The sequence below is a fragment of the Rhinolophus sinicus genome, chromosome 15, assembly GCF_057876585.1.
Source record: "Rhinolophus sinicus isolate RSI-liver-muscle chromosome 15, RSI-T2T, whole genome shotgun sequence".
NCBI classification, from domain to species: domain Eukaryota; kingdom Metazoa; phylum Chordata; class Mammalia; order Chiroptera; family Rhinolophidae; genus Rhinolophus; species Rhinolophus sinicus.
Window position 1 is genome coordinate 84,634,240 of NC_142515.1, and position 20,218 is coordinate 84,654,457.

A 20,218-nucleotide genomic window follows, 5' to 3' on the forward strand; every position below is an offset into this window, starting at 1 on the left:
TGCAGTCTATCCATGCAATGAAACACTATTCAGCAATAAGAACAAATACCAATACACACAACAACAGGCATACATCTCAAACACATTACAATAAGTGAAAGTAGCCAGATGCAAAATACCACACACTGTACGATTCCATTCGCAAGGACTGCCCAGAAAAGGCAAATCAACAGAGTCCAAAAGTACATCAGTGGTTGCTTGGGGCTGGGGGTGGTAGCGGGGATGGACTGCAAAGGGGTAAGAGGGATTTTCTTCCAGTGATGGAAAGTTCTAAAGCTGGATCGTGGTGATGACTGCACCACTTGGTAAGTTTACTAAAATTAACGGAGTTGGACACTTAAAAGGGGTGAACTGTATGGTATGTAAATGCATCCTCAATAAAGTTGTTAAAAATAAATAAAAACTTTGAAAGCAGTGACGTGCCTCGGACCACCGGGGTCTTTCCCCACATCTGAAACGACTCACACCGGATCACGCTCCCAAGTGGGCCCAGACAGGGAAACTGAGGCATGAGGCGCAGGGCGGGAGGTGGGGGCAGCCCTCCCAGCTCAGTCTCGGACGAGCCCCGTTTCCCCGCAACTCCTCTCCCAAGCCCAGCCGCCGCCCAGCTAGTCCTTCCAACCTCCTCCCATGGCGTCCATCCGCGAAGGCCGCCTAGGATCTCGGCGGGGCACTCAGCCCGAAGGTCCGTTGCCCCGGCAACAGCGCCAGGGCGGAAGTGACTACATTTCCCAGCGGGTACCGCGCCCCAAAGACCAATAGCGCCACAGGTCACAATTGTGGGGCATCATGGGAGTGGTAGTACGGCATCGGCTTACGCCGCGCATCAGGGATCAATCATGCCTCAGGTCACAATCGCGAGGTGTGACGGGAGTTGTAGTCCCGGGACGGGGCCGGCACGCAGCGGAGACCGCCGGGAGCAGAAGCTGTTACAAAAGTGCAGTTCGCCCTTCATGGCAGCGGCTCACGTCCTGGCCTGGGCCGTCTGCGTGCTGCGAGTGGCGCTGGCAACCGTCTACTTTCAGGAGGAATTTCTAGACGGAGGTGAAGGGGCGACGCCTGGGGTGCAGGGGTCGTAAGCTCCCCCGTTCCCTGCTGCTCAAGGGATGGCCCGAGTCTCCTTTGGCCCTGGCGCGTCGCAGTGGAATGAATGAGGCTAAGCCTCGAAGCTTCGAAGCTTCGAGGGGCCCCCTCACCATGGGCCCCCTCACCATGACCCAAATTAACAGTTTTCAGCCCTAACCATTGTTGTTTCACCCCACAGAGCGCTGGAGGAACCGATGGGTGCAATCTACTAATGACTCCCAATTGGGGCATTTTAGACTCTCGTCGGGGAAATTTTATGGCCATAAAGAGAAAGACAAAGGTTAGTGTAGGAATCGTGAGAAAAGTCTAGCTAAATGGTAAACCCTCCATAACAGTCCTTCAAGGTAGGTGTGGCTCACCGCGAACACCTCTTACACCCATTCACAGCTGGGGAAACTAAGGCACAGGTAGGGTTTGGCATTATTTTTTGTTTTCTCCTTTCTTGCCCAAGATCACCCTGCTTTGTAGTCACTGCAGAGACCCCAGGGCCTTGCCCTGCAGAGGAAAAAATACTTCTTATATTCACTTTCAGAAGTAAAACAAGGTAAAAGTTAGATGTTGTCAAGTGTTCAAATCTCAGGGGATACAACAGGAGGACTGTTTACATCTGTACACACAGGTCAAACTAGGGAACGTTTTCAGCCCCTCCTTCCTAGAGGCCTCCCTTTCCCCCACCCTTTCAGTCAGTAGCCTCCTGGTGCCAACCCAGGATAACCTCTATTCTGGCTTCTTCTCATTCCTGATGATCAAAGGGAACAAACTACAGCTTGTCTACCTCCTGTTTTTGTGTACAGCCAGCAAGCTGAGAATGATTTTTACATTTTTTAATTGTTGGGGGAACACTGAAAGGGTATTATTATTTTGTGATATGCAGAAATTATACAAAAATTCAATGAAATATATGAAATTGCAGGGCTCATACATGAAGTTTTAGGGGAACACAACTATGCTCATTTGTTTACATACAGTCTATGGCTGCTTTCATACTGCAAAGACAGAATGGAGTAGTTGGGACAAAGACCAAAAGGCTGACAAAGTCTAAAACATTTACTCTCTCGCCTTACATAAAAAATTTGCTGACCCTTATGTAGATGAAAAATTTTCTTCTTTACCACCTTCTATTCAACCTTTATCTTGGCCCAATGTTGCCCTATCCAGCAGCCTCTGGTTTTCTATTGTATATCCGTTGTTTTGTAAGTTACATGTTGGCCCAAAGAGTTGGTCAAAAATCAGGCTATGTGGAATTCAGATTAAATGGAATGAAAACAAACAGGTTATTCCATGAAGTTTGTCCAAGGGCAGAAGTTCCCACTTGCTTTTTTCTCCACAATGTTTTTCCTTCCTCCAGTCTGGAATCCTGAGATTCTGTGTGTTTCATTCACTCCAGCACATGGCTGCTAAATGCAGACGCAACGCAGGCCAGGCACTGAGGATACCAGTTAGTTTGGCCCCTTATGTTATGGTCTCCTGGGACCATGACATAGAAGCCATGGATGTACAGATAGAGTTTAGTCAGGCAGAGATGGGAGGTGGTAGGAAACCATGGGGGTGGCTGAGAAGGGTAATAAGACACGAAGGTGGTGAATCACGTGGCCTTAGGAATTGCCTGGATGGTAGGGGCCAAGAGAGGGTGAGGGGTTACAAATCCCCTGAGAAAGGCAAGGGTGAGGAAAGAATGGGGAACACAGAAAAGAGAGGTGTGGTAGTAGGGAATCAGCGTGAGTTCAGGCTTGGACCTATTGATACGAAATGCCAAGTTCATTCATATGATAACTCTCTGCATAGGCAACTATGAGGGCCAGAGTCTGGAGTGAGGAAGACTAGGTTGTAATAAGACTGGCTCTGTTTTTAGGTTTGTCCGATGAATTCCAGCATGAGATAAAGATTTGGTACAGAGTCTAGTGTCTATTGAAAAGGGGAGTTTTGGGCCGGCCCGGTGGCTCAGGCGGTTAGAGCTCCGTGCTCCTAACTCCGAAGGCTGCCGGTTCGATTCCCACATGGGCCAGTGGGCTCTCAACTACAAGGTTGCCAGTTCAATTCCTCGACTCCCGCAAGGGATGGTGGGCAGCGCCCCCTGCAACTAAAATTGAACACGGCACCTTGAGCTGAGCTGCCTCCCAGATGTCTCAGTTGTTGGTTGGAGCGTGGGCTCTCAACCACAAGGTTGCCAGTTCAATTCCTCGACTCCCGCAAGGGATGGTGGGCAGCGCCCCCTGCAACTAAAATTGAACACGGCACCTTGAGCTGAGCTGCTGCTGAGCTCCCAGATGGCTCAGTTGGTTGGAGCGTGTCCTCTCAACCACAAGGTTGCCGGTTCGACTCCCGCAAGGGATGGTGGGCTGTGCCCCCTGCAACTAGCAACGGCAACTAGACCTGGAGCTGAGCTGCGCCCTCCACAACTAAGACTGAAAGAACAACAACTTGAAGCTGAACAGAACCCCCCACAACTAAGATTGAAAGGACAACAATTTGACCATTGTTCCCCAATAAAGTCCTGTTCCCCTTCCCCAATAAAAAATCTTAAAAAAAAAAAAAAAAAAAAAAAAAAAAAAGAAAAGGGGAGTTTTGTTATTTTCTTATTTTTTTTATTTTTTAGTTTTTTAAAGATTTTATTGGGGAAGGTGAACAGTGTGTACTTTATTGGGGAACAGTGTGTACGTCCAGGATTTTTTCCAAGTCAAGTTGTTGTCCTTTCAATCGTAGTTGTGGAGGGTGCAGCTCAGCTCCAGGTCCAGTTGCTGTTGTTAGTTGCAGGGGACACAGCCCACCATCCCTTGTGGGAGTCGAGGAGTTGAACTGGCAACGCTATGGTTGAGAGCCCACTGGCCCATGTGGGAGTTGAACCGGCAGCCTTCGGCATTAGGAGCACAGAGCTCCAAACGCCTGAGCCACCGGGTCGGTCCAGGAGTTTTGTTCTTGAAGTGCACACAAACTTGTAAAACAAATATGAGATGATTCACATGACGAAAGGATGGTATCTCTATAAAAAGAGCCACCATACAGATGACACCCAACCAGTGCCCCCAGTGCAATGAAACACTTTTTTTTACAGATCTGCACTCTATCCTCCATTTGTTGTTTTGTGTCTTAAGTCACTGTTTTAAGATGAGAATTAAGGAAAAGAAGTAGAATGCTTTGTTTTTTAATTCAGTTGCTACACAAGCTTCCTTGTATGTTCCCACCCCCTTGGAAGATGAATGGAAGCAAAATTAACCTTTTATCCACAGTTAGATTGCATATTTGTCATTCAGACTGCAATGTTTTTATAACATAAGACATAACATTGGTGTATTAAGTATAAAAACACCTTCTGAGTTTGTCAAATAGAAGTTCCGTGGCAGCAGAGAGCCTGTTAGTGGGATGTCCATAGTATATTGTATAACAAAGCTACAGGCGCTGGATAGACGTAAGTGGTTAGGAGGTTTATTATTTAGGGAAGGGAAAAGACAACTATTTAATTTCCTGTAACAACTATTTAATTTCCTGTATCACTGAGTAGTGTGTCATGCCTAATCCTTCATGAATGCTTTTTGTTTGAAGGTCTGCAAACCACTCAAAATGGCCGATTCTATGCCATCTCTGCACGGTTCAAACCATTTAGCAATAAAGGGAAGACACTGGTCATTCAATACACAGTGAAACACGAGCAGAAAATGGACTGTGGAGGGGGCTACATTAAGGTCTTCCCTGCAGACGTGGATCAGAAGAACCTGAATGGAAAATCCCAGTACTATGTTATGTTTGGTGAGTTCAGATAGTACAATGCAACCATTTCTAGTGACTTTGAAAACACTTCCATGCTGTAGTAGCAACCTTAGACTAAGATTTTGCTAAAATAGTAGTATTGAGTATATCTGACCAAAGGTTTTTAGTACTGTTAAACCTATTTAATATTATAAAAAGACAACTGTATCATTCTAGGGTGCTTTTGAGAAAATTATTTATTTAACATTAATGTATACCCAAGTATTTTGAATATATCAGGAGTCGGCAAATCTTGCCCATGGGCCAAATCAGTCCCACAGCCTGTGTCTGTTATGGTCCATGACCTGAGAATGAGTTTTAACATTTTTGAATGACTGAAAAAAATCAAAAGAAGGATAATATTTTTGACACATGTAAATGATGTGAAACTCAAATTTCAGTGTCCACAAATGAAGTCTTACTGGAATGCAGCCTCACTCAGTTCATTTGCATTTTGTCTAGGGCTGCTTTCAAGCAATAATGGCAGAGGTGAGTCATTGTAACAGAGACCCCCGAAGCCAGAAATATTTACTGTCTGGCCCCTTACAGGAGAAAGAGGAAAGGAGGCAGAGAGAGAGAATATTTGAAAAAAAAAATTGTTGGCTGAAAACAACCCAAATTTGATTAAATACATGAATATAAGCATCTAAGAAGTTGAGTGAACTCTAAGTAAGGTCAACTTGAAGAAACCCACATCGAGACACATTATAATCATATTTTTGGAAGACAGAGAAGTGAACCATCATTTATAAGGGATTCTCAATAAGATTATCAGCAGATTTCTCAACAGGACCTTTGGAGGCCAGAAGACAGTAGGGACAGTATATTCTAATTGCTAAAATAAAAAAACTGTCAACCAAGAATCATTATCTAATAGAACTGTCCTTCAAAAGTGTGGGAGGAAATAAGACAGTCCCAGATATGCAAAAGTTGAGGGAGCTCATGACCACTAGACTTGCCTTGCAAGTAATACTCAAGGGAGTCCTGCAAGGTGACATGAAAGGACGTTGGACAGTAACCAATCCTTCTCAAACTTTTCCAAAAAACTGAAATGGCGGGAAGACTTCCTAACTCATTCTATAAAGCCAGCACTACCCTGATACTAAACCCAACAAAGACACTATAAGAACGATGTAGATCAATAGCCTTTGTACATTAATGCAGTAAAACACTAATAAACAGAATTCGACAGCATATTAAAAAGATTATACACCATGACCAACCAGCATTTATTCTTGAACTGCAAGGATGGTTTGACATACAAAAATTCATCAAATGTTATATACCACGATTGATGCAGAAAAAGCATTTGACAAAATTCAACACCCATGATAAAAACACTCAACAAACTAGGAGTAGTAGGAAACTAACATAATAAAAAGCCATATGTGATAAACCCACAGTGGACGTCATACTGAATGGTGAAAGACTGAAAGTTTTTCCTCTACGATCAGGAGCAAGGCAAGGAAGTTCTCTTTCACCACTTTTATTCAGCATAGTGCTGGCAGTTTGAGTCAGAACGTTTGGGCAAGAAAACGAAATAAAAGCCACCCACACTGAAAAGAAAGAAGTACAATTATCTTTGTTTGGAGATGATATAATTTTATACGTAGAAAACCCTAAAAGTTGCACCAAAAAAGAAAACACTATTATAACAAATGAATGAATTCAACGAAATAGCAGGATACAAAGTCAACATGCAAAACAAAACAAAACAAAAAGTTGCATTTCTATATGCAGTGAACAATCTGAAAAGGAAATTACATTTACAATAGCATCAAAGAGAGTAAAATACTTAGAAATTAAGCAAGGAGGCGAATGACTGTACAATGAAAACTACAAAATATTGCTGAAGGACATTAAAGACAAACAAATGGAAACACATCCCACATTTATGGGTTGGAAGACTTAATATTGTTAAAATGTCAGTACTACCCTAAGTGATCTACAGATTCAATCTAATCCCTATCAAAACTCCAGTGACTTTTTTTTTTTTGCGGAAAGAAAAAAACTCATCCTAAAATTCATATGGAATCTGAAGGGACCCTGAATAACAAAAGAAATCTTGAAAAAGAACAAAACTGGAGCATTCAGCCTATGTCTATGGAAGGATGAATGGATAAACAAAATGTAGTTTATCCATACAACAGAATATTATTCAGCCTTAAAAAAAAGGAAGGAAATTCTCATACTACGTTGTTGTTTTTTCTAACCCCCCCCCTCCATTCTTCTGCCTACCCCCCGACTCTGGTGGTTGTACTACGTTCTGGTACATCCATGCTACAACATGGATGAGCCTTAAGGACATTAAGTGAAATAAGCCAGTCACAAAAGACCACATACTGTGTGATTCCACTTATATAAAGTCCTTAGGGTAGACATAGAGACAGAATGTAGAATAACAGTTGCTAGGGTCTGGGGGAGAAAAGGGTGAAGGGGTGGGGAGTTAGCGTTTAATGGGGACAGAGTTTCAGTTTTGCAAGATGAAAAGAGTTCTGGAGATGGATGGTGGTGGTGGCTGCACAACAGTGTGAATGTATTTAATGCCACTGAACTGAACACTTGAAAATGGTTCAAGTGGTAAATCTTACGTGTGTTTTACCACAATAAAAAAAAAAGTGAAAAATTTTTAAAAATTAAAGTGCATTTTTAAAATAACCCTCCACAATCCAAATTTAGGAACTTATTCTTTAAAATTCTTTCCCCTCATCTGACATTTTTGTCTTTTAGAACTTTTCTCCCTCATAGTTTTCCATGCTTATCTGTGAATTTATCATGCTCAGTATCGGGCTGCAGACACCCATTTATGCTGGTCTTATACATGCAGCTGGTCATGGTATCATTGTATGTAGAAGCAGGACGAATGTTGTATGTTCTTTCTATTGTGTTAGGTATTGGGTTATTATTAGATTTCAATATAACCCTGCTCGGTCGTTGTGGAGAGCGTGGTAACTTCTTCAAGCCCACAGCATTAGATAGATTCAAAGTTTGCCCAGACGCTACAGTGTCCAACTCCCCACTCAGAATTCTCTCTGCTCTGCCATACCTTGCATTTACCCTTGAATTTAAAATCTGGAGTGGAAATAGTCTTTATTTTGATGAAAAAGTAATTAAAATGTCTTGGTTTTTTTATTCTCTTAAAACAGGATGCAGGATAGCTGGCAAAAAATATTACCTATTAGAGTTGATTTCACAAATGTTTGATTTAGTTAGGTTTGGTAAACAAAATAACCATAAATATCCAGTAAAACTACTATATATCTATCTATATATATAGATATATATATATCACGTCTGCTACGTCTGAATTGTGAGACAGCATACCTTGGTGTTAAAAAAAAAAAAAGAAATTTTCTGTAATTTTGCTTTTAACTCAAAATCACTTTCATTTTATTCAGACCCCTGTGTCACTGATAGAACACTTCCGTGTGATCTCAGCTCTAGCTTTTGGTGTGAGCAGCTTGCGGAGGCTCAGGGTGTTGAAGGGGAAGAGAGAAGTACATTTTGGGGGCCCCTTGCCAGGGGCCTTACACATGCAATCTTGGATTACGTATAAAACCCTAGGAAATAGGGAACACAGCTCCCACTTTGCAAATAAGGAAACAGACTCAGATTAAACTACTTGCATCCGTCTACCCTAGTTCCTCACAAAAATCCATTATGTGTGTAAATATTTTATGATTGCTGTTAACAGAAAATGTCCAGATTTTCCGGTCAGGTCTGGGCATGTTCTGAAGCTTAATTTAATATTAAAAGCATGTAGATGCTTAGGAATGAGAGGGAATTTTGAAGGAAAAACAAATTTCATGTTTCAATCTTGAGGTAGCAGAACTTTCATACAAGTTGTTGGCGTGGCTTTTGTTTCAAAATGGAACAGGAATGTTTTCCAGCGAAAACCAAAACAGGAAATGATGTAAACACATGAGAACTCAGCCAGGAGATAGAGGAGGTGGTGTTTGTCAGTCCCTCAGGACGCCACTTCCAAGTTCAATGTCACATCTACTCTGGCACATTGATAACATTCTTTGAGTCATTACATGTGGCCTTGATCTCTTTCATCTATTCGAGAGGTCATCACTCAAGTTCTAGAAGAGATCGCAGTGATCTGCCTGTGTTTACGCCATGTTTGCCAGAATCCCCAGGGGCAGGTGCAGGCCTGCGTCAGTGGATCTGGTGGAATTTGATCTGAGACAGATCTTCGGATGCTTTAGTACCTCCCTGAGGCTTAAGGTCAATAAAGCTGCAGTGAAGTAATTCCCTCAGAAGATTTGACGAATTTTCCAGATCCCTCCTGAAAACCTTGTTTAGTATATTCAAAACTCCCTAGTCTCTGAGCAGGAAATAGAATGTCCGACAACATTCCATGTCCTGAATGAAACTGAACCCTGTGCCAATTTAAAAATCGATAACTTTTGAACGGGACACTCTAGAGTTTACAATTCGTCAGAATCTATCTGATGGCAGTCTCTCTTTTGCTTACAATTTGGGGTTATTAAGAACATGCCCGTGCACGTGTTGTCTTGGGGCATCATAATATTATCAGCAACAAGTATTGAGCTTTAAATACATTACCCATTTAACTGACAAAATCGCTTTGTGAAGTCACGATTCACACGGAGGTACGGGGAGGCTGCATCGTGGCGAATATGTCTCAAGAGAGTGAATGAGAGCTGAGGTCGCAGCCAGTCTGTCCAGCTCCAAAGCCCTCACCTGGGCACAGGTGCACGGGTCAGAGACTCAGAGGGAGGGCCCCAGACTCAGGCAGCAAGCTGGGGACACTTCCTGTTAAACCGTCCTTTTCGTACTCAAGTGCTGGTTTAGCTGGAGTCCAAAGTGGCTGTGGGGAACAGAAAAGTGACCTGAACTGGGAATGGTGTCACCATCCATTTAAAAAGCTCCACATGCATATCTGATTATTCCTGGACATGTAAGCTTCCTGTGCCTCAGATACTATTTCGGGATTCAGAATGGTTGGGGGTGTCCTGTAGTGCTACGTATGGAAGGCAATTGAGAGCAGCTAATGTGTGGTGTGTGTTTTTTTGTAGGACCCGATATTTGTGGATTTGATATCAAGCAAGTTCATGTTATTTTGCATTTCAAGAATCAGTATCACTCAAACAAGAAACCTATCAGATGTAAGGTAAATGCTTTTGTATTCAAATCAGTACTTGTGTTAACTCCTGCTGGATGCTGGATGATAATGTAAGTTTAGAGAAAAGAGTTTTGATCTTGAAGTATTTAAATGAACCAGGGATGGGTCTTTGCAAACACCACCCCCCTCCCTGCTTGCCAGTTTAGCAGGCCCATTAAAGACACGTGTCCACTACTTTGGTTTGGTTTCTAAAGATTTTCCCCATCAGGAGGGCACACTCCTTTTTTACTGTGACCTAGGACATTGGTTTATAATTTGTCCCATCAGGGTTACAACAGGATGGGCACCTTGCAACTATACTTATCATTGAAGAATGAAGTAGTCCTGATTTTATTTCTTTATTCCTGAAAATTAATCTGGAGAAATTAATCTGGAGAAATTTCTAAAATGAAAGCATGCACTCTTATCTTTTTACCTAGGGCATCTGTGAAAATGACTCTTTAGGTCTTAGGGCCCACTTTAGAATTCAGTGGCCCAGCCTGGGGCTTCTCCAAAGAGGCAGCTTGTATTAAATCCCTGGCGTGTGGAAGGGCCTATGGAAGGGAAGTATGCCCCCAATGTCCACCCAGCTCATTTGAATGTAAGTGCCAGGAAGCAAGGACCTGTCCCCTGAGAGATCCCCCAGGCCCAGAGCTCCTGGGAATCTGGGAAGGAGGCCCAAGCTGGTTCAGAATCCTTGACAGTGTGGAGGGGAAGCATCTCCATATTACTGTCCCTTATTCAGACCCAACCCCAGCAGCCAGACAGCAGGCCTCTTCCCAAAGCCCCGTGAGTCTCCACCGTCAGCATAGTCCCTCGTGGGGTCCTACCCACCGATGTGGTGGTTCTAAGAGATCAGCGTTCCCCACACACAGCTCTTCCTGACACCCCTCCCATGGAGCGAAGGGGAGCTCACAATCCAAGTCTTCCTCCTCCACGTAGCGTTGGGACCAAAGGGCAGGTCTTTATGATCGAGTCTCAGGAGACTCCTCAGTTGCACATCAGGTGTGTGGGAGGCTGCGAGGTGCAGCTCGGACCCTGGCTGGGAGCCCAAAGCGTGACCACCTGCGGTCAGCAAGCCTCCAGGGCCCGGAGAGGCACCCACAGGCTGATGGCGTCCTCAGATGCATGCTGCTGTTTCTGCAACCTGTTAGAAAAATACGACACGTGTGCTGAGGGAACATTCATTCCCAGCAGCTGGTCGCATTCTGGTCTTGCCAGTAGGAGCACCGTTCTCTTCACTGGGCTCTGATTCATTCTGGGATGCTGGAAAGGAAAGGGGAGACCCTTCCCCTGCAGATAGTGGTCAGCCCTCAGGGGAGTCTGCTCTGCATGTTAGTAAAATAGCTCAGATGTTTTGGGGAGAGCGGGAGAGGGCCAAGGTGAGGGAGAAGGGTGAGGTTGTCACGCCAAGGCTCTGGCAGGGTGCAGCGCCTGGGAGCGTTCTGACAGATAATTCCGGGCTGGGGTTCAGAGGACTTTGTGATGTTTGGTATGTGGTTCCTAAGGGTATGGGCGGATGTCTCTCAGTGGCTTTGCTGTTACTCAGGAGGGGAAATAAAAGCCAAGGAGGGGGCCACAGCAGACTCGGGAGTCGCGTTTAGAACCGTGAGGTGTGAAATCCTGGCAGACATATAGATAGAGGTGTCAGTAAGGTGTTGGAAACTAGGGTCTGAAGCTCAGACTGATGGTTGGAATTAAAGATGCCTTTTGGAGCCATTGCACATGTGTGGGAGTAGATGTGATTCCCCAGCAGGCTTTGCTCTGGTGGCCAAATCCTGGAGGGAGGGCACCAGCAATGGGGCCAGGGAGCCAAAAGTATAAATTAGGAAAGGGGTTTGAGAGGCAGGCCCGCGGACAGCAGGGGAGAGCGTTGGGAGAAGCAGTACGTGGCTGTCACACCAAGTAGACTGTAGTATTGCTTCTGGACAGAGTCACTGGCCACGGGGCGGACAGCAGTGGCCTGTCTAGCAGAGCTGAGCAGACGGGAACTGAAGAGGCCTTTAGCCTCGCCGCTTGGCAGGGAGAGAATCCTCCTGACACAGACCCTTTAAGAGGCTGGGCAGCGGCTCCCAAACCTGAGCGGTGTGTGTGTCCCTGGAGGGCCTGTGAAAGTGACTGGTGGGTCCACCAGGTTGCCACCTGGGAGCATGCTGACGCTGGGGGGCCGCACTTCGAGAACCCCTGCTGGAGTGGGGTGCAGGAATCCCTCCGCTGCTGGCAGGCAGGCACGTTCTGGGCGCCCTTGGCTCCCCCAGACCCTCCCCCCCAATTGCATGTTTGTTGAATGCTCTCCTTGTGTCCGGCCTAGGGCTCTAACGTGACTCAGAGGGCACCGGGCCTGCCCTCGCCGAGCTGCAATTGTTGGACAGCTCAGATCACCAGAAAGTTCTCCCCTGCGTTAGAGAGAGCTTCATTTGGAATCTTTCAGAATATAGAACAGGAAGTCATTTTCCACAGAACTTTTTAGAAACAGCGAGGTGGTCCCGTGGTTTACACTGACCACCCTGTGTAACTGCCGGTGGGATTATAGTGGGAGCCGGTGTCTTTGTACAAAAGGGAATCAGCCACTCACAAGAAGGCTGCCAGTAGGTAGCGGGGTCTGCGAAGGGGCGTTCTTCCACAGGACACCCTGTTACAGGCTCACGCCAACCCCTAGTCCTAGAACCTCTCTTCTTGCTTGTTTATGACAAGGTTTTGCCTGAGGACATCTCATTGTCATCCTTTTCTCCCCTAACACGTGCAGGTTGATGGCTTTACACACCTCTACACGCTGATCTTAAGACCAGATCTCACTTACGAAGTGAAAATTGACGGCCAAGCAATTGAATCCGGCAGCATTGAGTATGACTGGAACTTAACATCCCTGAAGAAGATGGAGAAGCCTTCGGCAGAGTCTGAGGACCGGGAACAGAAGAGAGAAGACAAACCCCAGGTGAGGATTTTTCCCGAACAACTCCAGAAAGTGCACAAGTGAAGTGTGGAAGTACCAGGTCCTGTATGATTGCCGTGTGGCGGGGAATCATGATGACAGCAGTATAATGATCAAAATGCCCTCCCCAGTCTATGCGCTGAAACCAGTCTCAGAGCTGCACGCTTCAAGGTACTGTGAGTTTTATAATATTTGTGATCAAAGCAAGTAAGAGTTGTTCTTTTCAACCAATGTTAAATGCAGCAGCAATCTTCTTAAAAGTGACTTTTTTTTTTAAAGATTTTTTTTTTAATTGGGGAAGGGGAACAGGACTTTATTGGGGAACAGTGTGAACTTCCATGACTTTTTTCCAAGTCAAGTTGTTGTCCTTTCAGTCTTAGTTGTGGAGGGCACAGCTCAGCTCCAGGTCCAGTTGCCGTTGCTAGTTGCAGGGGGCACAGCCCACCATCCCTTGCGGGACTCGAGGAATCGAACTGGCAACCTTGTGGTTGAGAGCCCACTGGCCCATGTGGGAATCGAACCGGCAGCCTTCGGAGTTAGGAGAACAGAGCTCCAACCGGGCGGCCCTAAAAGTGACTTTTTTGCTGTTTTGCATTTGAACATGAAGTGGTTGTTTTTGCCTCACCCTTGTTCCTGACGACCAAGAATCAGTTGACATAACGCTATGGTAGTTTCCTAGGGCTACTGTGGGTGGTTTAAAGGACAGAAACGTATTCTCTTATATTTCTTGAAGCCAGAAGTTAGAAATCAATGTCAGCAGAGTCTCACTGTCTCTGAAGCCTGGAGGGGAGGGTCCTTCCTTGCTTTTTCCCCATCCATTGCCTCTAGGTGTTCCTTGGCTGGTAGACACATCACTGCAATCTCTGCCTCCATCGCCACATGGCCTTCTCCTCCTCTTGTGTCTCTTCTGTCTCTTAAAGACATTTGTCATTGGATTTAGGGCCACCTGAATAATCCAGAATGATCTGCCTCGAGATCTTTACCTTAATTACATCCGCAAAGACCCCCCGTTTTTCCAAATAAGCTCACACTCCCAGGTTCCCAGATTTAGGATGTGGACAAATCTTTCTGAGAACTACCCACTACAGCTACCTTTTATTTTTCCAGTTTATGTTTGTTTATTGTTGGGACATTTTGTTTTGAACATCAAACACTGTACCAAACTATGAGCCGTTTATCTGAAAACAGTCGTCTGCCATCACTAAGAGTACTGGGCTGATGCTTACAATTAATTTCTGACAATTTGTAACTTATTAGAGGCATTGCTATCTAATAATCAAATATTTCATCTAGTAATAATCAAATACTTCATCATAGACCGAGTGGAATTACTAAATCAAAATGACATCTTGTTTACACTACTAAATTTTTTTTGGCAACCCTTTTTTTTCTTAATCGAAAGTTAAGTTCCATGAATTTGGAATCCATGGTGTCCAATCCATTAGAATGCTTTCAGATTAGGGTAAAACCCCAATCATATAAGGTTTTTCCATCATTTCTCAAGGAAGGAAAAAAAAAAAGGCAAAGTTTCCCCCTCCTTTTTTTACCTTTAAAGCAAACCAAGAAGGGAGTTTTCACCCAGAAAGAGCATTTACTTTCAACAAGACACAGAATGGCAAAGAAACTGACCCTGCAGCCCCCAGGCTGCACAGTAGGAGACGCAGGTCTTGGGACTGGAATCCTAGCCTCCTCTGGGCTGTGAAGAAGTGGCCGGCAGAGCAGGTGGGGACCAAATCGTCCTTTCAGAAGCTCTTTTCCAAACTGGCTGTGTTTTGTCCCTGTGTTCACGTCCATCCGTGTGAGCTCCTAAACAAATTAGTTCCTTGTGGGGTTAAGATCTGATAACCCACAATTCTAAGGAGCCCGGCTGCTGGGATTGAATTGTAACCATTGTCTGGATCCCAACACAGCAGGGGCTCATGGTTAGCCAGTTGGGGTTTGGGTAAAAAGCTGTAGGAGAGGCCAGTAACTCCCATGTATTCATTGTGGAGAAGTTACAGAGTATCATGGAAGAGCAGCCCCCTGAGTGAAAAATGTTTATAATTTCTCAGTGCTAGAAGAGAAAATACCATTGTGCATGACTTTTATGCTTTTATATGTGTTTATCTGAATATTAATCGGTAACAACTTTTCTCATCCATTCATTTATTCATCAACTATTTATTCAGTACCTACTAAGCCATACATTAGGTTGGTGCAAAAGTAATTGTGGTTTTTGCAATTATTTCTAACCTTTTAAATTGCAATTACTTTTGCACCAACCTAATACATATATACATATATTGACATGTGTATATATGTATGTATATCTGTGTGTGTATAAATGTGTATATCTATGTACTTTTTAATATATATAGGTGTGTGTATATGTGTGTATATATGTATATATGTGTATATATGTATGTATATAAATGTGTATATACACATACATGTGAATGAGGTATAATCAAAATATACATTGAATGTTTAAATTTAAAAAGCATATTACAGTAAAAGACACATTGCCATTAATCCCACTCAATATACTCCCCCTCGCTTCGAACACACTTATCCCATCGTTCTTGCCACTTTCTGAAGCAGTTCTGGACGTCCTCTTTCATGAGTGTCTTTAGTTGCTCTGTCGTGGCCGCCTCGATGTCCTGAATGGATTCAAAACATTTACCTTTCATGATCAGTTTGACTTTGGGGAAGAGCCAGAAGTCTCACGGTGCCAGATCCGGTGAATGAGGTGGATGAGGACACAACGTAATGTTTTTATTTGACAGAAATTGCCGTACCAGAAGCGATGTGTGACACAGAACCTTTCCATTGTGAAAAAAAAAAATACGGTTAATGCTGCTGCCCAGTGCCATCCAACGGAAAGGCAGAGATCTTCAATATGGGAAGTGACGCGTCTAACCTTAGTAACAGTGTGTGACAAGTTTCAGCTTGTTCGGTGCAGTCAGTTGGGTGTGAGCTACGGTTGAGAGAAGGTGTGTTTTAAAGTGTGCCCTAAATCATCCTCCATCAGGACAACGCTCTCTGTCACACGTCGCTTCCAGTGTACGGCACATTCTGTCAAATAAAAACATTACAGTGTGTCCTCATCCACTGTATTCACTGGATCTGGCACCGTGCAACTTCTGGCTCTTCCCAACGTAAAAATGATTCAAGACATCGAGGCAGCCATGACAGAGCAACTAAAGACACGAAAGAGGACTTCCAGAACTGCTTCAGAAAGTGGCAAGAACGGTGGGATAAGTGTGTTCGAAGCAAGGGGGAGTATATTGAGTGGGATTAATGGCAATGTGTCTTTTACTGTAATAAACTTTTTATTTGAACATTCGCCGTATTGTTTGATCACATTTTGTGTTGTGTTATATGTGTATATGTGTACGAATATATATATGCACATATACATATATATGAACTAAATGATAATTGCTTTTCTCATGTTACCCAGCAGTCCGCAAGTATAAATCTTCGGATGTTGCAGCCTCTTTCTTGAACAGTCCATGTGTGACTGTGACGTAGGATAGACTTTACCTAACCATCAGTGAATGTGTGGCCCTGTCTCCCACCATCACTTTTTTCCCATCATTTCACCTTCAGCCATTATTTCAAGTTTTCCACACTGCTGTTCCTCTCAACAGCCTGGGGAAAGTGCTGCAGTCACATGGCGGGTTAAGGAGAGAACCCGGCAATGTGTGGCCCTGAGGCCCCCAGTGTGATGGGCGACCCTGAGCACTTGGCCCTTCAACAAGCAAATTGAGAAAGAGACGGAGAAACAGCGACCAGGGTCACGGGCCTGTCCCTTCCCCCTCGTAGCTAAGAACTTCCTTTCTCAAACCTGAGAATCTCTTGTTTTCCTTACATGTATGTAAAGGACTGGGAGAAGCATTTTCTGGATGCTGGTGCCAGCAAGCCGAGTGACTGGAACAGCGAGCTGGATGGGGACTGGCCGGCTGTGATGCTGCAGAAGCCTCCATACCAGGTGCATGCTGTCTTCCCCCTGGGACACCCTCGGGCTGCCCCCTCCCCTGCCCGCCTCACTCGGGAACAGCACATATGGTTTGTTATTGCAGGATGGCCTGAAACCAGAGGGTATAGAGAAGGACGTTTGGCTCCATCAGAAGATGAAAAACACCAACTATTTGACAGAATATGACCTCTCTGAATTTGAGAACATTGGTGCCATCGGGCTGGAGCTTTGGCAGGTCACTGGGTTTTTAATTTGCTTGAATTTCATAACTGAACTTTAGCTTAACCTCCGTAATTCACATAGCTGTTTATTCCTTGAGCTCCGGCTGTGTGCCTGGCACCCATACCTGGACCCAAGACATACAGCCGTGGCCAAAACAGATGCCCTTCCCACCCTCTGGGCACTTCCTGTTCGCCTCCCGGCCTCTTGGGAATTGGTCACGCCTCTGCTCAGAGCTGACCTATGGATCCATCAGCTTTAGGACAACATTGCAGATTTTGATGCAGTGGGTCCGGGGTGGAGCCTGAGATTCTGTGTTTCCACCAAGCTCCCAGGTGGTTCTGCCGCGGCCTGTCCACAGCCCACATGGTGCACAGTAAGGCTCTCGAGCTATGGTTCTCGGACACTGCTGAGCGCCTGAGGTGCCAGGGTGCTGTGCAGAGTCTCAATGCCCAGGTAGCACCCAGACCAATTAAATCAGTATCCCTAAGGCTGGGACCAGGCATCAGGAGTTTCTGAAATGTTCTTGGTGATCCCAATAGGAATCACGTTTTGAGAAGCAGTGCCCTGGAGGGAATGAACATTCTAGAAATGGGTTTTAAGCATGTGCTACCCTTGAGAGCTAATCACTGTCACAGTACTGAGCAAAATGCAGCTGTTTCTTGGTGGAAAGTTGTTACATTTCTCACATCAGTAAGGAAGGCTTTATTTTCATGCACAGGTGAGATCTGGAACCATCTTCGATAACTTTCTGATCACAGATGATGAAGAGTATGCTGAGAATTTTGCCAAGGCCACCTGGGGTGAGACCAAGGTATGATGGTTGCAATGAACTTTGCTTTCGTTATTCATTTGCTTCTGTCCTTGAGTCTAACATATAGGAAAGGGCTTGATGAATTTTCACTAATGAATATCCCACCCAGATGAAGATCCAGAAAGCTACCAGGGCCCCAGGTGCCTCTTCACACCCCCTCCCATCCCGCACCTGCCCCCAAAGACACCACTATTTCATCACCATAGATCAATTTGACCTCCTTTTGAAATTCACATAAATGGAGCCATCCAACACTTACTTGTTCCAGCATTGTTGGGAGATGCATTCAGATTATCAGATGCAGCCGTAGCTCATTCTTCCTGTGAGAATATTTCAAGAAGTGTGTACCCATTCTCTGTCAATGCAGCTTTAGGTGGTGGCTTCCAGCTGCGGCCTGAGGCATAAAGTTGTTATAATCATTCCTGTACATGTCTTTCAGTGGACACAAGCCCAGGAGTAGACAGGCTGGGTCACAGGAGCCCTCACAGCCAAACAGCTTTCAATATGTTGTCCTGTTTTATGTTCCCTGGCTTTTCTCATTTAGGCTCTGAGGCCTCCTTTCATTGCCCATTCACTGGTCGGCTGGTAGAACGACAGGGACCCACACGCTCTGGGAACAGAAAGAAGGGGGTATATTCATTTCCTAGGGCGGTCATAACAAATCACCACAAACTGGCTGGCTGAAAGCAACACAAATGTATACTCTCACAGTTCTGGAGAGTGAGAGTGGGCTGAAATCAAGACATCAGTAGGGTTACGCTCCCTCTAAAGGCTCCAGGAGAAGATCCTTCTTTTGCTTCCTCCAGCTTCTGGTGGCTTCAGGTGTTCCTTGGGTTGTGGCTACATCATTCTAATCTCTGCCTCCATCTTCACATGGCCTTCTCGTGTGTGTGTGTGTGTGTGTGTGTGTGTGTGTGTGTGTGTGTGAAGTCTCTTTGCCTCTCTCTTACGAGGACACTTATGACAGAATTTAGGTTCCACCTGATAGTCCAGCATAATCTCCCCATCTCAGCACAATTTAATCTCATTTGCAAAGACCTTTTCCTCAATAAGGTCACATTGACAAGGTCCAGGGATTAGGACCTTGATAGGCTTGGGGGCTCTTTAGCCGCCTCTAGCTGGAGTGGAGGCTTCCAGAGGCAGGCACAGCTTGCAGGCACACTTGGTCACGTAATCCTTGGCTGGATGTTTGCTTCTTTCTGCAGGGCCCAGAAAGGGAGATGGACGACATCCAGGCCAAGGAGGAACTGAAGAGGGCCCGTGAGGAAGATGAGGAGGAAATGCTGCTGATGGACAAGTTGGATGGGAAAGAAAACGTCTTCAAGAGATTTCATAGGAGGAATGAACTTTAGTCATCACCACCCCAGCTAAAGATGACTGGTAAAACCTTGCTTTACTTTCACCTGCATATAAAAGCTCAGACATCTATGTATGTGGTCGTTCGTTCAATTTTCCTTGAGAAATGTTCCAATGCTTCTTGGTGGTTTCCCCCAGTCCCCGCCCCTGAGCACAAGACGTTTCCTCTGGACAAAGCTGAAGGCTGGAAGCCAGAGGCCGGTGCGAGTCCGGCCAAAAATCCTGATGCTCTTTTCTTAACCCCCAAAATGTTTTATAAATAAAAGTTGGTAAGTTTACTTTGAAAAAGGGGAAATGATGCCTCATTTCTTCAGTTTGTAAATTACCAGTAACATATGAGGCTTTCCCAACATGAAATCTTGATGCAATATCCTTCGTGTGGAAAGGTTTTGCGTGCTCCGCTGGTACACTGGTTATTTTGGAGAACCCAGATTTCGTGCACAGACATTTGAAGTGCTATAAAGAAGCTAATGCTCCCTGCCCCTACCCCTGTGACCCACTTCAGTGGCTATTAGTTCTCTGTAAAACAGAGGAATGAAATTTATTTTCTCAAGTGAAAATATTACTTCTCAGTTTAATGTTTTTCTTTCAAATCAAATAATTTTCTTTTTTTTTTTCTAAAGTCACACATAGCAATCTTCTGTTTTGAGAGACCTGTTTTCATGCAGAAACTTGTGTTGGAAATAATCAAATTCAGTACACCAGAAATTTGAAATTTAGTGAACTTACAAATAAGCTGAATAAATTGGAAATTATATATGCATATTGCTAGATGATCAGTATGAAAAGTCAGGTCAGGAAGTGAAAATCTGTCAAGTTTTGGTCTCGCTGTAGCGGAAGTTGGCAGACCTTCAAATGTGGACTTTTTCAGCTGATGGCTGCATTGGTCTTCATGGGTTATCAGGAGTTGATTATCAGTCTCAGAAACTAAAGACTCACTCTCTCGCTGTGCAGGGGTGGGATTCAAACACTACC

General features: G+C 44.7%; 2 protein-coding genes across 6 annotated transcripts in view; one reads left to right on the top strand and one right to left on the bottom strand.

The window, feature by feature from the left end:
• C15H19orf44 (chromosome 15 C19orf44 homolog) overlaps window positions 1–754 on the bottom strand; it is a 12,141-nt gene extending 11,387 nt beyond the window's left edge. Inside the window, exon 1 of one of the 3 annotated variants that reach the window (XM_019736912.3) lies at window positions 623–754. The gene's annotated coding sequence lies outside the window, so the exon portion shown is untranslated. Of the gene's footprint in view, window positions 1–423 lie in introns of all 3 variants that reach the window. The other 2 variants (XM_019736915.3, XM_074337975.2) reach the window with 2 other exon arrangements.
• A 127-nt stretch (window positions 755–881) lies between these two features.
• On the top strand, window positions 882–19,315 carry CALR3 (calreticulin 3). 3 transcript variants are annotated; one of them, XM_019736723.3, is made up of 9 exons: window positions 882–1,044; window positions 1,265–1,366; window positions 4,627–4,830; window positions 9,876–9,970; window positions 12,708–12,896; window positions 16,759–16,866; window positions 16,958–17,089; window positions 17,795–17,887; window positions 19,093–19,315. In XM_019736723.3, the coding sequence occupies exons 1-9, from the start codon at window positions 954–956 to the stop codon at window positions 19,237–19,239; spliced, it is 1,161 nt and encodes a 386-aa protein (XP_019592282.2). In that variant the 5' UTR covers window positions 882–953; the 3' UTR covers window positions 19,240–19,315. The 3 variants fall into 3 exon arrangements, with proteins under 3 accessions (XP_019592282.2, XP_074194093.1, XP_074194092.1); XM_074337992.2 differs by lacking the exon at window positions 4,627–4,830; XM_074337991.2 differs by lacking the exon at window positions 1,265–1,366.
• Window positions 19,316–20,218: the final 903 nt, after the last annotated feature.